A 17083-nucleotide genomic window follows, 5' to 3' on the forward strand; every position below is an offset into this window, starting at 1 on the left:
AGAGCAAAATATTGAAAGTTCAAGTGCCACTCCAGGAATTTAACACATTATTAAGTTGTCCATTCTTTAAATACGATAAGTCTGTTCTGGTTGTCCTCATAGAGATAAATGGTTTTGTGATGCTAAGGAAAAGCTGGGAATTAGATCTGTTATTCTTCTCAAGGTGATGACTGCATACAACACTCCTTCAGTCAACATCTTCTAGATAGATCATGAAACCATATATTTCACTTCTTTTGTCTCTTTTACATTTGTTTTTCATCTTGAATGTGATTCTGAAACTATTAGAGTCTGTGATTTGCTATTGGAGGTGATTTGGTGTTCCAGCACTCTGTGTGCCATTATGCCTGGAGAGTGTTGTCCTAGTTTTCTTCATTTTGGATGTGGACTTGGACTACAGACTTTTTTCAGTGTTAGCTTTTTTTTAATATTGTGTTTATTTTGGCCGATCTTTCTCATTTTTTTTTGTGGGGAGGGGGATTTGGGGGTCGATGTGCTTGTTCGGATTTTGTTAGTTTTTTTTGTGTGGGAAGCTGCGGTTTGGAGGTTGATGATTGTGCTGCCTTTCTTTCCTCCTTAGTTTCATGGCGACCAGAGAAGAATTTCAGAATTGTATACTTTGATAATAAATGAACCTTTGTACCTTAAGTAACTCTGCCAGAAACAGGTTAACAAACAGTTTATCTAATTTACTGCCTATATAATCATGAGCCTGTCCAGTCAGTTAAAGGGCTGAAGCTATCTCTGAGATCTGGTGAGGTGCTACAATAAATGCAACGTTTTACTTTGTTTTGTGGCTCAAGCATATAACTGAATGTATACTATTTTTGCCAATTTATCATTGGTAAGCATAACATCTTTGTAGCATCAACAAGAACAACAAAATAGTTTTTTATCTACAGTTTGATCTCTCCGTAATCCTCCCAGAGCTGGAGCTTCACGAGAAGGGCAAATGGATGATTTTATAGAAATGAACAGAATGCTCTCGTTCCTGACAGTTTACCAAAGTTTGACTAAATATTTTGTATGTGCACTGTGCAGTCATAAATGCTGTGTTCCTGTTTAGTGATAAAATGTTTTAAGGAGCATTTGGTTATTGTTGCATTCTTGGACTTTAACTTTTTTAGATCCCAGTTGCGGGAATGGTTTAACCTCCTTTAGAGTAGAATAAATCATATGGCTCCTTAAATCTGTAAGGATCATAGCTGAATGTTCAAAGTATTTCGCTTTCTTACTTGATCCTGACATCCCTCGATCCTCTCAAAAGTATTCAAAGCCTGTCAATCTCTGATTTGAATATACTTGACAATTGGACACCCAGAATCCCAGATAAATTAACAATCCTCCAAGTTAAGAAATTTCTTCCCAGTTCTAAACACCCAACACTTTACCCTATGAAACTGGCCTAATTCTTGATTCTGTACTTGGGTATAGTTTCTCAATGCTAGCCCTACCAAGCTCAGTGGCAAGGAAGGCAAATGCAATATTTGCATTCATTTCAAGAGGACTAGAATACAAAAACAAGGATGTGATGTTGAGGCTCTATAAAGACCACACTTGGATATTGTGAGCAGTTTTGGCCCCTTATTTAAGAAAGGATGTTGGAGAGGGTCTGGGGGGGGGGGTTATAATAATGATCCCAGGAATTATGGGTAGTGTATGAGGAGCATTTGAGCTTGTACTTGCTGGAGTTTAGAAGAATGAGGGGGGATCTCACTGAAACCCATCGAATATTGAAAGGCCTAGATATAGTGGATGTGGAGAGGATATTTCTTATAGTGGGGAAGTCTAGGACCTGATGGCACATCTTTAGAATTAACATCCATTTAGAACAGAGATAAGGAAAACGTCTTCAGCCAGAGGATAGTGAATCTGTGGAATTCAGTGCCACTGACAGCTGTGTAGACCAGTTCATTGGGTATATTGAAAGCAGAAGATGATAGTTTCTTGATTAATCAGGGCATCAAAGGTTACGGGGAGAAGGAAGGTGAATGGGGTTGAGAGGGATAATAAATCAGCCATGATGGAATGGAGGAACAAACTTGATGTGCAGAATGGCCTAACTCTGCTCCTATGTCTTGTGGTCTAAACTTTCTAAAATGTTTATATTGTATTCTACTAAACTGAGAAATCATGCCCTTTTTAATCTTTTTTCATGACAGCCCTCTCATTCTAATAGCTAATCTTGTAAATCTTCGTTATATCCTTGAGGCAAATGCAACCTTCCTTAATAAATGTTAATTGATATTTTTACATACAGGTCTCCTGCTTCACAGACAGAAAATGGTGTTATTGAAAAAATTGTAAGACAACCCTGTCAACTTGGAGAAGGACAAGATCTTGCAAGTTACAAAAATGAAGCGTCTGAAATAAAGATGGATTCTGTAATGGACTGCAATGTGAATGAACGAGTCATAGTTGTTTCTCAGATGGTAAATGGTGATTCTGTGATGGGCTGTAATGTGAATGAATTAGGCATGTTTTTGCCTCAGCTGGAAAATGGCTCAATATTCGAGGAAAAATCTTTATTACACAATCAAAGCCAATTATGCCTTACAAGAGGTACAGACGTTGAAGAAAAATTTGAAGATTACACGCCAAGTATGTATTACTGCTGTTTATTTTTTAAATAGTCTTAAGAAACGACGTCAATTTCCTTTCATTGGACCTTTAGTAAAATATGGGGAAATTGGTCCCGAAATTGATTTATTCTTGTGCGAACAGAACTTTGAGCTGCCTTCACTGGATTATGAATAAGGGTTTCTTGTATGTAAATGGAAATACGTCAACCACCAGGTTGACTTGAAGTTTCAATATGTTAGTGTGGTGGCAAGCTTTTTTAAATAATTAAAACAGGAGGATATAGTTAAATGTAAACAAAATTGAATTGTAGATCTCCAGTGTTATACTGCTTAAAGTATTAATCAATATAACCAAATTAAAGGCTAAACTATACTGCCCAGCAACTGAAGTTGCAATTGTTCCAATTTGTAAGAATGGGGTTTACTGTAAAGAATGGTAGCTCTGGTAACTGGAATGGAATGAAACTGGAAGTAGGAATGCTGGTACAGACTGTTATTTCTTCTCTGTAGATCCTTTGTCAAATTTCTAATCCATGTAAGTGGTTAACATTTAAAGTGATAATCTCAAGAAATCATTTAAATTTCTTTAATTTAGGAGAAAATAGGACTAACTTGCTGTTCTTGGCAAGACTTCAGATGCTTTAGAAATAATCATTTGCAAAATTTGAGATATCTGGCAGAGAGACCAAGTGCCAATTGCTAGATTCCATGAGACACGTAGGAGAATTATGTAGGAGATTTGTGGTGTACAGATGTTGGTATGAACAATCTTGCAAGCTCTACATTTAACAATATCTTGAAGAGTAGAGGAACACCATAAGATTGAAGATGGTTAAAATTACTGTGAAAACATGTTTCAGAGCTCAGCTACTGTTGTCATGATGTAGGTTGTAAGTGTGTGTACTCTATATTTGCTTCATTAAAATGTTTGGTTTCCTATTCAATTTTCTTCCATCTGTGGCCATTCAGGTTTTCAGGGATTGGTTTCAGTCAGTCATGTGGTAAATCCATGTCACTTCTATGTGCAAAAATCTTCAGAGAAAAAGATGGCTGCTCTTTTGGCTGCAGAAGCTGACAACCTCTACAGTCGTATGGATATGAAAATATGCCCCACAGCTGTTCTGGAACTCGGTAACTGAACTATTGTTCTTTATAATTCAAAACATTTTCTTAAACTTATGAGATAGCCAATAAACATTTATGTTGGATATCACAGCTGGATCTGAGAATCCTGCTGTACAGCGGAAGTTGCTTGTACTGTATATGAAGCCGAGTAGCAGTTGGACAATGTTTCATTGCTTTAAACTTTGCAAACCCTGAGGCAAAGAAGATTTTTCATGTACAGAATTCTGTATGGTATCAGTGGAAAGTCATGATTAGTCAACTTCTGACTAGATAGTTGGAAGGCACTTCTTCTAGGATTACTAAATATTGGTTGCTAATAAGTGCCTTAATATAAAACCTAGTTAGATTTTTTCTTTGCAAAAATATAATGCATTGCAAAACTATTTAATAAGAATGATTACAGTTACTTAATTTCCATTTTTAAAATCTACTAATTTAAATATTTTTTAAAGCTACACTTGTAGAGCACAGTTTGATCAGAGAACAGTTTACTTTGCCTTTTCAATCATATACTGTGAACAATTTGGAATAAATTTATTGAATGTTGACATAGTGTACTAAATGCGAAAATACTTGTAGATTTAAACATTCGGTCTGGCTATAGAGTGAGTGCCACCTTTTTGAAACTATTTAACAGGTAAGTCTCTGGGAATTTAGTTTTCTCAAATTCACTTTCTTTTTAACAGCAAGTTATTGGATCAGTGATAATTACAAGGGAGTGGTTAGAGTTCTAGTCCATTGTATAAATTACTTCTGGTCCAATTTTTTTTTGGCATTGGCTACTATGGTTTTTGATATGTTTTATTAACTTCCATTTTTTTACATTACCAGATATTATTGCTCTCTATTAAATTTTATTGCCTGTAACATTTTCCTTTCTCATGCAGGTGAAAGAATTATTGTTAAAAGTGATATTTTTCATGCATGGCGCAGAGGAACTATCACAAAACTAGTTCCATCAGGAGAGAAAAAAAAATTTGATAATTCTACAAATTACAAAATAACTGACCTTGTAATGATCCAAGTGTTTTTATTGGACTTTGGACACACGGAAATCCTTTTACTTCTGGGGTATTTATGTCTTCACTTGGCTATGAGTTTTCCTGCAGTTTTTTTTTGTTTGTTTTGAAACTGAATGCCAGATACTCTCAGATTTTCCCTTGGTGGCCATGTGGATGTAGATCTATAGGGTACCAGCAACCCTTTGCAGCTAATTTGCGAGCTTGGACCAGAGTGTTAGCAACATCAAGGATATGATTAACAAGCCCAGTCCATTTGTACAATGGTTATTATTTATTTGTATATATTTTGCAGTGAAGGTTACAAGTTACCTATCCATTAATTTTGTTACTTTCCGGCACTGGCATCTCAAACTTTTTTTTTTGTGGTGTCTCAAATCTCTTAACTTGGCACAGAACTAGAAGCAAACCTGATTTTTGATGTTTTGTAATGCAGTTTTATTGTAAAAACTACCACATAGTGCGCTGCAGATAAATGATAAAATGCAAGATCATAATGAAGTAGATGGAGGCCAAGAGACCATCTTATCATACCATAGGTTCATTCAAGTGCATGGCAACTGGTAACACTGAGAGAGAAGCTGTTCTCCTTATGGGGAGTACTGTTTCAGAGCTCATTTTAAAGTTCACTATAAAATGTATTGTAATACTGTCTAACATCTGAAAATGAGTTCAAGTTCCATCAAAGTATTAATAGAAATAAAAGCTAATAACCCTGAAAATCTGCTAGTCTGGAACTATCAAATCCTCAACATGCCAGAATATCATTTTACTTGGGTGGGTTTTTCCTAGACAACGAAACAGAATAACTGTTTTTAAAAATTCAAAAGTTAAATACTGAAAATACTCAAAATGTGAAAATGGAACAGGAATTGCTGAACATCTAATGAAGAGAAAACGGGAGTTAAATGTTTCAGGGCATTGATATTTCAGGTGCTGCTCCACTTAAATATTTCCAGCATTTTGTATCTTTATTTGCATCAAAATATGTAGCATCCTTCCATTCACTGAAACTACAGTGGGGAATCTTAGTGTACAAGTTTGTAGATCCTAAAAGTGACAGCACAGATGGATAAGATGGTGAAGAAAGCATATGGGATGCTTGCTTTTGTTGACCTTGATATAGAGTAAGAGCTGGGACATCATGGGGAAGGTGGGCAGGTAGAGGTTGTGATCCATATAGTACCAATGACATAGTCAGAAGCCAGAGAATGAGGTCCTGTAAAATTATTTCAGCGAATTAGTTGGAAAGTTGAAAAGCACAACTTCCAGTGCTGTAATCTCAGTGCCATGCGCTTGTGATGCGAGAAATAGGTGCATTTCCATTTCCAGTTAAGGAACTGATGAAGGAAGGAGTGTTTGGATTTGTGGATCATTGGGCTCACTTCCTGGGCAGGTGGGATCTGTAAAAATAACTGAACTGAAGGGAACCAATTTCCTCACCAGGAAGTTTTTTAGCGCTACTCAGGAGGATTTAAATTAGAGTGGCAGAGGGAAGGGAACCAGAGCAACAGAGTTGAGGGCAAGAAAGATGGTATGATAAATCAGACTGAAAGAAAGGACACCCAGGAGCAGGCGAATAAACATGGTGGGGCTGTTGAGATGAAATATGTTCATCCCAATAGTAGGAGTTTTATAGGTAAGGAGAATGAGCTTGGAGCCTGGATCAATGTTGCCATTACTGCACTGTGAGGGACAAGACTGGCTGTTAAGTGTTCCTGTGTGTTATTGCTCTACACATAATAGAGAAAGTATTCAGAATGTCACAGCAGTACTGGGAGAGGACATGCTGGAGGGGTTATCTGTAGATGCAGTTTGGTAGAGCTCAGAAATGGTAAAAGTGCAACACACTGATGGGATTATACTATAGGTCTCCCAATAGCCATCAAGAGGTGGATGAACAGATATGGGACACACCATGAAAAGTTGCAGAAACAACAGGGTGGTCATATTTACTGGACTTTTAACTTATCCAGTATTGACTGGAATATCCTTAATATAAGAAGCTTAGTTGGGGTGGAATTTCTACAGTGCATCCAATAGAGTTTATTCAAACAATATGTGGAGAGTCCAATTAAGGACAGAACATACTAGATCTAATTTGGGGAAATGAGTTAGGCCAGGTGACAGACCTAATGATGAACATTTTGTGAATAGTGACCACCACTCATTGTATTTTTAGATAGCTATGAGTAATAATAAAACTGGACCTTTTGGGAATGTACTAAATTGGCCTGTAGCCAATTTACAGGATTAGTCAGGAGCTAAGAGGAATTGATTGGGAGCAGCTGCTGTAGACATGTTTACATCTGACAGAGGAGTTGTTTAAAGTCTAAGATCACGATTGCCTTGTTCTTATAAGGATTAAGGACTCGAATGGTAAAATAAGGGATCCTTGGATGACCTGAGAGGTCCTAAATTTAGTCAGGAAGCTGAAGCGTATCTAAGTTTATGAGCTAAGGTCAGACTAGGGCCTTCTTTAATATAAAGATACAATAAAGTGCTCAAGCAGGTGATTAGGATAGCCAAAAGAGGCGATGAAATGTCCTTGGTGAACAGTCAAAGATGATCCCAGGTACTTTATATTTGCGCTAAGGAAAAGAATGTAACTAAGGAGAGGATAGGTCCACTCTTGCTCGAGGTTGGAGCAAGTGGCTGAGATACTAAATAAATACTTTGTGTTGGTATTTACTGAGGAGAAAAAATTGGACAGTAGTACAATTAGAATGGGACATGCTAATGTGCTGAGACATCTTGACAATAAAGAGGGATAGTGTTTGTCTTTGGAAAAGTATTAAGGTGGATAAGACCCCAGGGCCTGATGGCATATAGCCCAGAATATTGAAAAAAGCAAATGAGGGGATTGCTTGGGCTTTAACAAGGATCTTTGTGTTCTCACTGGCTATAGGTTGTTCTTTTGTTCAAGAATGGAAATGGGGCCAGTGAACCTCACATTAGTGGTATGAAAATTATTGGAGAGGATATTAAGGTATAGGAACAATACACATTTGGAAACAAATTGCCTGCTTAGGGACTGTTGGCATAATTTTGTGTGGGGCAGGCCATGCCTTACAAACTTAATTTGAGTTTTTGAGGTGACAAAATAGCTTGATGAGGGTGAGACAGTGGACATTATCTGTTAACGTGGACTTCAAAAAAACATCTGATGTTCTATTACAGTGGGCTAATTCAGAGGATAAAGGTGTATCAGATCTAGGGTAAATTAGAAGTTTGGATTGGGAGCTCTTTCCCACACACCTTGAGATTAGGGGTGGAAGGCTGCTATTCTCGTACAGGGATCAATGCTCTTTGTGATGTATACCAATGATTTTGTTGAAAAGGTAAGTGGGTGGATTAGCAAGTTTGCAATGACACCAAGGTTGGTCTAGTTGTAGACACTATAAAAGACAAACAAAAAATACAGTGGAATATAGGTTAGTTACGGACATGGGCAGAGAATGACAGTGGAGTTTAATCTGGGCAAATATGAGGTTTTGTACTTTGGGAAGTCAAATGGAAGAAGATAGTATACAATTAATGTTAGTTCCCTTAATAGGACCGAGTTACAGAGGGCTCTTGAGGTCCAGGTCCATAGTTGACTGAAGGAGACTACACAAATGGATAAGATGGTAAAAGTGCATGGCATGCTTGCCTGCAGCAGTAGAGGTGTTAAGTATGAGGGTAAAATAGTCATGCTATTATATTAAACTTCACTCAGTCCACACTGAGTATTACATTCAGTACTGGTCCATCCCATTATAGGAAGGATGTGGAGATTGTGGAAAGGGTACTGAAGTGGTTTACCAAGATGCTGCCGGATTAGAGGGTATGAGCTATAAGAACAGGTTGGGCAAATGGATTATTCTCCTTAGAGTGCTGGAAGGAGACCTGAGTGTGTTTTTTTTTAAATGAGAGGCATATATAGGGTAGACAACCAGAATGTTTCTCCCCAGTGTAGAAACGTCAAAGACCAGAGGATGTACTTTTAAGGTAGGGGTGGGGAGGTGTAGTTTAAAGGTGATGAGCAAGTTTTTTAACAGCAGTAGGTACCTGGAGTGGGTTACCAATGGTAGTAGTGGAATCAGGCAGCTTGATGGAGTTTGATGATTTTAGGTAGACACCTGAATATGAAGTGAGTGGAGGAATTAGGATAATAAACAGGATTAGGACATGGTATAAATTGGCATCAAAAATGACTCAACATTGTGAGCTGAAAGTCTTGCCTTTTGCTGTATTGTTCTATTCTGGCATTCGGTTGATCATAATAAATGGCGGTGCAGGCTCGAAGGGCCGAATGGCCTACTCCTGCACCTATTTTCTATGTTTCTATGTCCATGCTACTGCTTTGTAAAACCTTGTTTTCTGGGGGGTGAAGAAAACTCACCCTTACCTGATGTGGCTATTTGTGACTCCAGACCAGGGGTTCCCAACCTTTTTATGCTTTGGACTTCTGCCATGGACCTACCAGCATGGTTGACTCTAAACTGCCTTCTCAATTCAGGAGGTGTAAGGAATGGACAATGACTGTAGGTCATCCCAGTGAAATGAGCGTCCTGTGGTGGAATAAATTGAAAACATATTTATGGGCCCTGATGAGCCAGTACCTTCATTATTTAATCAAATAGTTAAAGATGGCGCCGGTAACTGGCGACTTTGCGTGTGCTCTCCCGAGCAAACTGCCCTCTCCACTATCCTATAACCGAGAAACCCTTCTAAACCTTCAATTTAGCAAGATAAAGATCAACAACACCTTGGCGAAGCTACTGACCCAGCTGGAGACCACCGCGCCAGAACTGCTTCTTAAACTCCGGACTGCACCTGGACATGACCAACGAGGCCCACCACGTTCCCAGAGACCCGCAGTCTGCTACCGTGCCTGAGCGCTTGGAGATATGGCCCATTCCGACCAGCACCTCTCCGGAGCAGACAACCACACAGAAGTGACAGCAGAGACCTCAAGGTGCCCCAGACGCTTCCCCGGAGGGACCACCATAAAGCCCCGTTGGTGGCCATGCACAGTTGCCGGAAGTGAGGCCTCCACTGCTGACCTCGGAAATCAAGCCCGAGGCTCGACTGGAGCAGAGGCCTCCGCAACCGTGACCCAGCTTAAGGACTTGTTTCAGCCAGGAGCCCAGCCATCCGGGATTAAGTGTCGGCTTTGGGGCCCGACCCAGTCAACAGCCCGGGTCCCTGGCAGCGGAGCCTCCCCCGTTGCCCAGCCCAACCCAGAGCGCACGACGATGCGACCCACCGATCAATTGCCCGGGATGTGTCCACCTACCTCAAAGAGCTGACAACAACACACTGCATCGATGGAGACCTGGAAAGATGCACTACTTACTGAAGAAGCATGGGAAAAGAGCTGGGCTGCTGGTCAGATTGAAGCTGAGGGGCTTCAGGGTCCCTATGCCCACCATCCTACTAGCTAATGTGCAAGCCATAGAGAACAAGGTGGATGATCTTAAAGGGAGACTCACCTTCTGCAGGGAGATGCAGAACTGCTGTGTATTCTGTTTCACCGAGACCTGGCTCTCCCCTGCCACCCCTGACTGTGCCATTCAACCGGAGGGATTTTCGATACATCGGATGGACCGCACGGCGTCTTTGGGCAAGACGAGGGGAGGTGGTGTCTGCCTACTGATCAACACTGCATGGTGCTCGGACACAGTGGCACTGACAAGCTCCTGCAGCCCGGACCTGGAACACCTGTCGGTGAAGTGTCGTCCCTACTATCTGCCATGGGAATTCACCTCGGTCATACTGACAGCAGTCTACATTTCCCCCCTAGGCGGACGTGGAGTGCTCTGAACATACTGTATGCCAACATCAGTGAACTTGAGACCAGGTATCCGGAGGCTTTGCTCATTACAGCCGGGGACTTTAACCAGGCCAACCTCAGAAAGGCACTGCCAAAGTTATACCAACATGTCTCCTGCCCCACTAGAGGCCTGAATATACTTGACCACTGCTACACAGCAGTCAAGGATGCCTACCGTCCCACGACCTCACTTCGGAAGATTGGACCATCAGGCCGTACTCCTCCTCCCGGCTTACAAACAAAAACTGAAGCGGGAGGTCACGGTGTCAAAAGTAGTGTCACGTTGGACGGAGGAAACGGATGAGGTCCTCCATGACTGCTTTGAATCGGTGGACTAGTTAGTATTCAAGGACTCAGCAGCTAACCTCGATGAGTATGCCTCAGCTGTCATGGACTTTATTTGGAAATGCATGGAGGACTGTGTGTCTCGCAAGACGATCTGGGTATTCCCTAACCAGAAACCTTGGATGGATTATGAGGTCAAGTCCCTTTTAAAGGCTAGAGCTGCGGCTTTTAGATCCGGGGATACCAGTCGCTACACAGAATTCAGGTATGAACTCCGGAAAGCCATTAAGGGCACCAAGAGGTAATATCGAGCCAAGTTGGAAGCCCAGGCTAACCAAAGGGATGCCAGTAGACTATGGCAGGGTCTAAATGAGATCACTGGGTGCAAAGAAAAGGCTGGGAATATCAATAACTGTGGCGCTTCTCTTCCTGACGAACTTAACGTATTCTAAGCAAGATTTGAACAGAAGAGGAGCGTCCCGTTCCCTCTGGATGAACCAGACCTGGTGGCATCGAGATTCATCGTCACTGAGGAGGACGTTAGAAGGGCCTTCCTGAAGATAAATCCAAGGAAGGCGACGGGCCCAGATGGCGTCCCGGGACGGGTTCTCCGGACCTGTGCAAGCGAGCTATCTGGAGTGTTTGCTGACATCTTCAACTGCTCTTGCTTCAGTCTAAGATCCCCTTGTGTTTTAAGAAGGCAACGATAATCCCAGTGCCGGAGAAGAGCAAGGTGGCATGCCTGAATGACTGTCGACCTGTGGCTCTGACATCAATTACTATGAAGTGCTTCGAGAGATTGGTTATGGCACACATCAACCTCAGCCTACCGGTCAACCTCGACACTTTGCAATTCACCTACCGGAGTAACAGGGCAATGGCAGATGCCATCTCTCTGGCCCTATATTCCTCCTTAGAACATGAGAATAAAGACGCATACATAAGGCTCCTTTTCGTTGACTACAGCTCTGCCTTTAATACCATCATTTCAAATAAATCGATTCCTAAGCTCCAGAACCTGGGCCTTAGCACTCAGATCTGCAGCTGGATCTTCAACTTCCTCACAGAGAGGACCCAGGATGTAAAAATAGGGGACAAGCTCTCCTCTACAATCACTCTGAGCACCGGTGCCCCACAAGGCTGTGTACTCAGTCCCCTGCTGTACTCACTGTACACCCATGATTGTGTAGACAAGTTTCCATCAAACTCAATATATAATTAAGTTTGCTGATGACACAATAATTGTAGGCCGTATCTCGGGTAATGACGAGTTTGAGTACAAAGAGGAAATTTAAGAACCTGGTGGCATGGTGCGAAGAAAATAACCTATCCCTCAACGTCAGCAAGACGAAGGAATTGGTTGTTGACTTCAGAAGGAGTGGCGGACCTCACGACCCAACTTACATCGGTGGTGCGCAAGTGGAACAGGTCAACAGCTTTTAAGTTCCTCGGGGTCAATATCACAAATGACCTGACTTGGTCCAACCAAGCAGAGCTCACTGCCAAGAGGGCCCACCAGCTCCTTTACTTCCTGAGAAAACTAAAGAAATTTGGCCTGTCCCCTAAAACCCTCACTAATTTTTATAGATGCACCGTAGAAAACATTCTTCTAGGGTGCACCACAACCTGGTATGGAAGTTGTCCTGTCCAAGACCGAAAGAAGCTGCAGAAGATCGTGAACACGGCGCAGCACATCACACAAACCAATCTTCCGTCCGTGGACCCACTTTACACCGCATGCTGTCGGAGCAGTGCTGCCAGAATAATCAAGGACACGGCCCACCCAGCCAACAGACTTTTCGTCCCTCTTCCTTCCAGGAGAAGGTTCAGGAGCTTGAAGACTCATACGGCCAGATTTGGGAACAGCTTCTTTCCAACTGTGATAAGACTGCTGAACGGATCCTGACCCCGATCTGGGCCGTACCCTCCAAATATCCGGACCTGCCTCTTGGTTTTTTTGCACTACCTTACTTCCCATTTTTCTATTTTCTATTTATGATTTATAATTTTAATTTTTAATATTTACTAATTTAACTTTTTAATATTTAATATTTGTAATCCAGGGAGTGTGAAGTGCGGAATCAGATACCGCTGTGATGATTGTACGTTCTAGTACCAATTGTTTGTCGACAATAAAGTATAAATAGTATCAATTTTTAATATGTACAGGAAAGACTCAATCAAACACTGTTTATTACTGCTTTACAGCCAAGGTTAAATTTAAACCTTCAACTCTGTGGGTTTCCCACATTGCCTATTAATAAGGTGATGCTTAGTTAAACCATACATACCATCTCTGTTCTGTGCTGAGTTTTCTGATTTGAGGGAGGAAAAAAAATGTTTATTCTTCTTGAAAGGAAAATTAGCCGAAACGTCTATAGTATTTCAGTAGGTTCTTTTGGTACTCGGCATGTAATTGGCTGCTACCATATCTCTTTCCAACAATGATCTGGGTTTAAAGGGCTCATCTCTTTGTATTCTCTGAATACAGGTTTATGAGCAACTGAAAATTAAATAACATATTAGAGGGTATCTGGTATTTGTAGAGCTATAAGAAGCAGAACTATCTTATTTGGGCAGAATATTTTTCTTTCCAATTAAAGTGATGCTTTTCTTAAGCTAAAATGTGAGGCTAGTGGTCTGTGGTGGTGTTGTAGCTCATTACAGAGTAATAATTACACTGAACACCACTATTCTGCAGAAGAAGAGTTTTGGTTAATGCCAGGGAGGGAGACGGGGCGAGGAGGGGTGGAAGGGAAAGCAAGTTTGGGGGGAAAAATCAGGAGAAGTAAAGTTTAATTTGCTTATATTTGTCTTTGCTGGGTTACTATATAACCAAATAATGACATTTTAAACTTTTCTGCATAGTAACAATTGAATCAATCATTGGACTTGAATGACCAATAATCAAATGTAAGACTTAATGATAGAACAATTGTTGCATGCAAGGTTTGCTAATTTGTCAGCCCCTAGGAGGATTTTGTGTGTGTGTTGTGTTTTTTGTGTCATTGGATCATACTGCACCAAAATGGAGCCTTTGGCCTGACTGCTCCACACTGACTTGATCTCTAATTATGCAAACGCCATGTTTCAGACCCATGGCCAATCCTTGGCAAGTACCTCTATCTGCTTGTTCAATATAACCACCACCCTACCTACCACTCAGATACCCTTTTATTTTTTCCCCATTCCCAACTTAAACATATGCCCTTTAGCTTTCAACTCCCCTACCCTGTGAGGAAGGGATTTGTCTGCCACATCCATGCCCTCCATAACCTTGTAAACTGCGTGGTCGCCCCTCGGCCTTGTAGGCACCAGGGAAAATAAATCCAGTCTGTTCAATCTCTCATTGTAACTAAAGCCTACCATTCTAGGCAAGAGCTTGGGGGTGAATATCTTCTGCATTTTCCACTGCTACCCAATCCTGTAGAGTGGTGACCAAATCTTTGAGCAGCATTTGGAGAACTACATAACCAATGTTTCGTGTAGCTGCAACATGCCTTCCGAACTCAACTCCTATACTGAATGCCTCAGCCTCTGAAAGCAAGCATGCCAAATGCCTTCTTTGCTGCCCTATCCACGGATATCATTTTCATGGAACTCTGCACCAACACTCCCAAGGTCTCTGTCATCTACTGTATATATCCTGCCAGTATTTGATGTCCCAATACACTGTACCTCACACTTAAATCAGAATCAGCGTTAATATCATTGGCATATGTCATGAATTTTTTTCTTTTTGTTTTGCAGCAGCAAGATATTGCAATATATCATTTTAAAAAGTTATAAATGACAATAAGTATATATCAAAAATTAAATTAGTAGTGCAATAAGGGGGAAAAAGAGGTTGTATTCATGAATTCATTATCCATTCGGAAATCTGTCCACTTACATTCTCATCCAAGTTATTTATGTACACAAGACAATTGGATGTTTCAGCAATGGTCCCTGTGGTACACCACCTATTACAGACTTCACATCAGAAAAATAGCCCTCTTCCACTGTTGTCTGCCTCCTATCACCAAGTCAAATTTTGATCCACTTTTCAACACAACTTGGATTCTACCTTCTGGGACCATCAAAAGCCCGGTGAAAGTCTATGTCTACTGTCCTGCCTCCATCAATGTCCTTAAAATTTCCTTTGAACATACTCATTTGTGAGACAGGATCTCTCCATTCTTATACTATGTCCCCCTACTCACACCCTACCTTTCCAACTGAACATCAATCTTAGACCATAAGACATTGGAGCAGAATTAGGCCATTCAGCCCATTAAGTCTGCTCTGCCATTCCATCATGGCTGATCACAGATCCCACTCAATCTCAAACACCTGCCTTTTCATCATATCCAATGATGCCCTGACCGATCAGGAAACAATCCACTTCTGCTTTTAATATACATATGGACTTGACCTCTACCACAGTCTGTGGCAGAGCATTCCACAAATTTACCACTCTGGCTAAAAAGAATTCCTCCTTTCTTTTGTTCTGAAGGGTCGCCCCTCAATTTTGAAGCTGTGCCCTCTAGTTCTGGATACCCCCACCATAGGAAACATCCACCCTATCTAGTCCTTTTTAACATTCAGTAGGTTTCAGTGAGATTCCGCGCCCCCCCCCCCCAGATCCTTCTAAATTCTAGTGAGTACAGGACCAAAGCTGCCAAATACTTCTCACATGTAACCCCTTCATCCCCAGAGTCATTGTTGTGAACCACCTCTGGACTCTGTCCAATGACAACACATGCTTTCTGAGATAAGGGGCCCTAAACTGTTGACAATATTCTTAAGTGCGGCCTGACCAATGTCTTATAAAGGCTCAGCATTATCTCATTGTTTTTATATTCTGTTCCCATGATCTTAAAATCTTGTCCCTTAGTATTTTAAATGTATTATCAAATAAGTAGCTTTACTTCTGTTATTCGCAGGGCTGACAGTCCTGTGAAGAAGTTGGAGGATGGTGAGCATGTTTGCATATACGTCAGTGACTTCAGCATGCACGTACAAAAATTAAACCCTCAGCTGAAAGGACCATTAAGTAATATACCTCCATTAGCAATCAAATGCTCATTGAAAGATATTGTGCCTGCAAATCTTGTAAGTGATGTGTTCTTAAACCAGATGTATTGCAGATGATTTTTTATAAACTGCAGTTTTTTAACTTGCCCGTACAAGATGAACAATTTTGCTTTGACCTGTTCATTTGGAGCTTTTAAGTGCTGTTTAATGTAAAATGTACGTAACTATAATCAATACAGATTAGCAGGATTAGCAGGCATAGTTCTTTGGATTAAAGGACATTTAATCATAACTGGCTTTTCCTTGTGTAATGTAAATTTTCCTTATTTTGTTCTCTTAAATATTAGCAGTGCAACTAATCTTTTCATTTTTAGTTTTGATTTTCTTTTTGGGAGAATTGGGTTCTGTAGTTACATTGCAACTTCATACAGGATAGTTTTATTTAGTTGGTAGCTGTCATGTCATTGTGCATACTGTATGTTAGGTGCACTTGGAAAAATGGGCTAGAGATAACCCATGGTATAAAGTGAAAAGTATTTTTGAGTTTTTCTTTCTCATCGGTCTGGTTCTTGCCTTTGGGAATAAATTTCTGAAATTGGCTTCATGGTGACTTTTTCGTTAGCTCCTTCAAGATGATTTTGAGGATACTAACTTAGCATTCCCATATACAGATTTTCAGAAAATATGGGTAGGAGTAGCAGAATAACTTGGAAAGTTGGGTTGTGAGTGGGAATTCATTTCCGATAGCTTACAGTAGACCTTAAGTAGAAACTTAAAAAGTAAGACCTTGAAAATGATACTTGGCTATTACCAATGTTACATGCAACTACAGAAAAAGAGCAATGTAGTTGAATGTGTAGCTGGAGAGAGAGAGCAGGAGTGAAATTATTTTTGAGGCAGTAAGCCCAATTTTGGAGAGGTAAGATCTGTGCAACTTAGTAAAATCAAATATTGTTGTAGTGAGATTTGCCAGTGCTCTGGCTAATCAAGTTAGTGGGAACATAAGCATGGTGTCAGAAATTAGATTGGCTAGTTGACAAGTTGTATGTGTCAGCTTTTCCTGAAAATCAAATTACTTTTCACTGTAGGTACTCCAGGTCAGCTTTCCCCTTTATTGGTTTTCAGACAACAGTGAGCCTCAATGCAATTTAGAAAATGTTTCATTTGGAATGTGAACAGCAAAGTTCATAACTAAAAATTCAGTAAAAAGGCACCATTTTTAGATATTTAACATTTAA

General features: G+C 40.6%; 1 protein-coding gene across 1 annotated transcript in view; it reads left to right on the top strand.

The window, feature by feature from the left end:
* Positions 1-17083, top strand: part of rnf17 (ring finger protein 17) — a 150598-nt gene that overhangs the window by 50651 nt on the left and 82864 nt on the right. The window contains exons 8-11 of the mRNA XM_063054906.1: positions 2261-2601; positions 3552-3713; positions 4595-4778; positions 15755-15923. Of these exons, the coding sequence (XP_062910976.1) occupies positions 2261-2601; positions 3552-3713; positions 4595-4778; positions 15755-15923 (856 nt within the window). The remainder of the gene's footprint in view (positions 1-2260; positions 2602-3551; positions 3714-4594; positions 4779-15754; positions 15924-17083) is intronic.

Source organism: Mobula hypostoma, chromosome 7 (genome assembly GCF_963921235.1).
Source record: "Mobula hypostoma chromosome 7, sMobHyp1.1, whole genome shotgun sequence".
Taxonomy (NCBI): Eukaryota; Metazoa; Chordata; class Chondrichthyes; order Myliobatiformes; family Myliobatidae; genus Mobula; species Mobula hypostoma.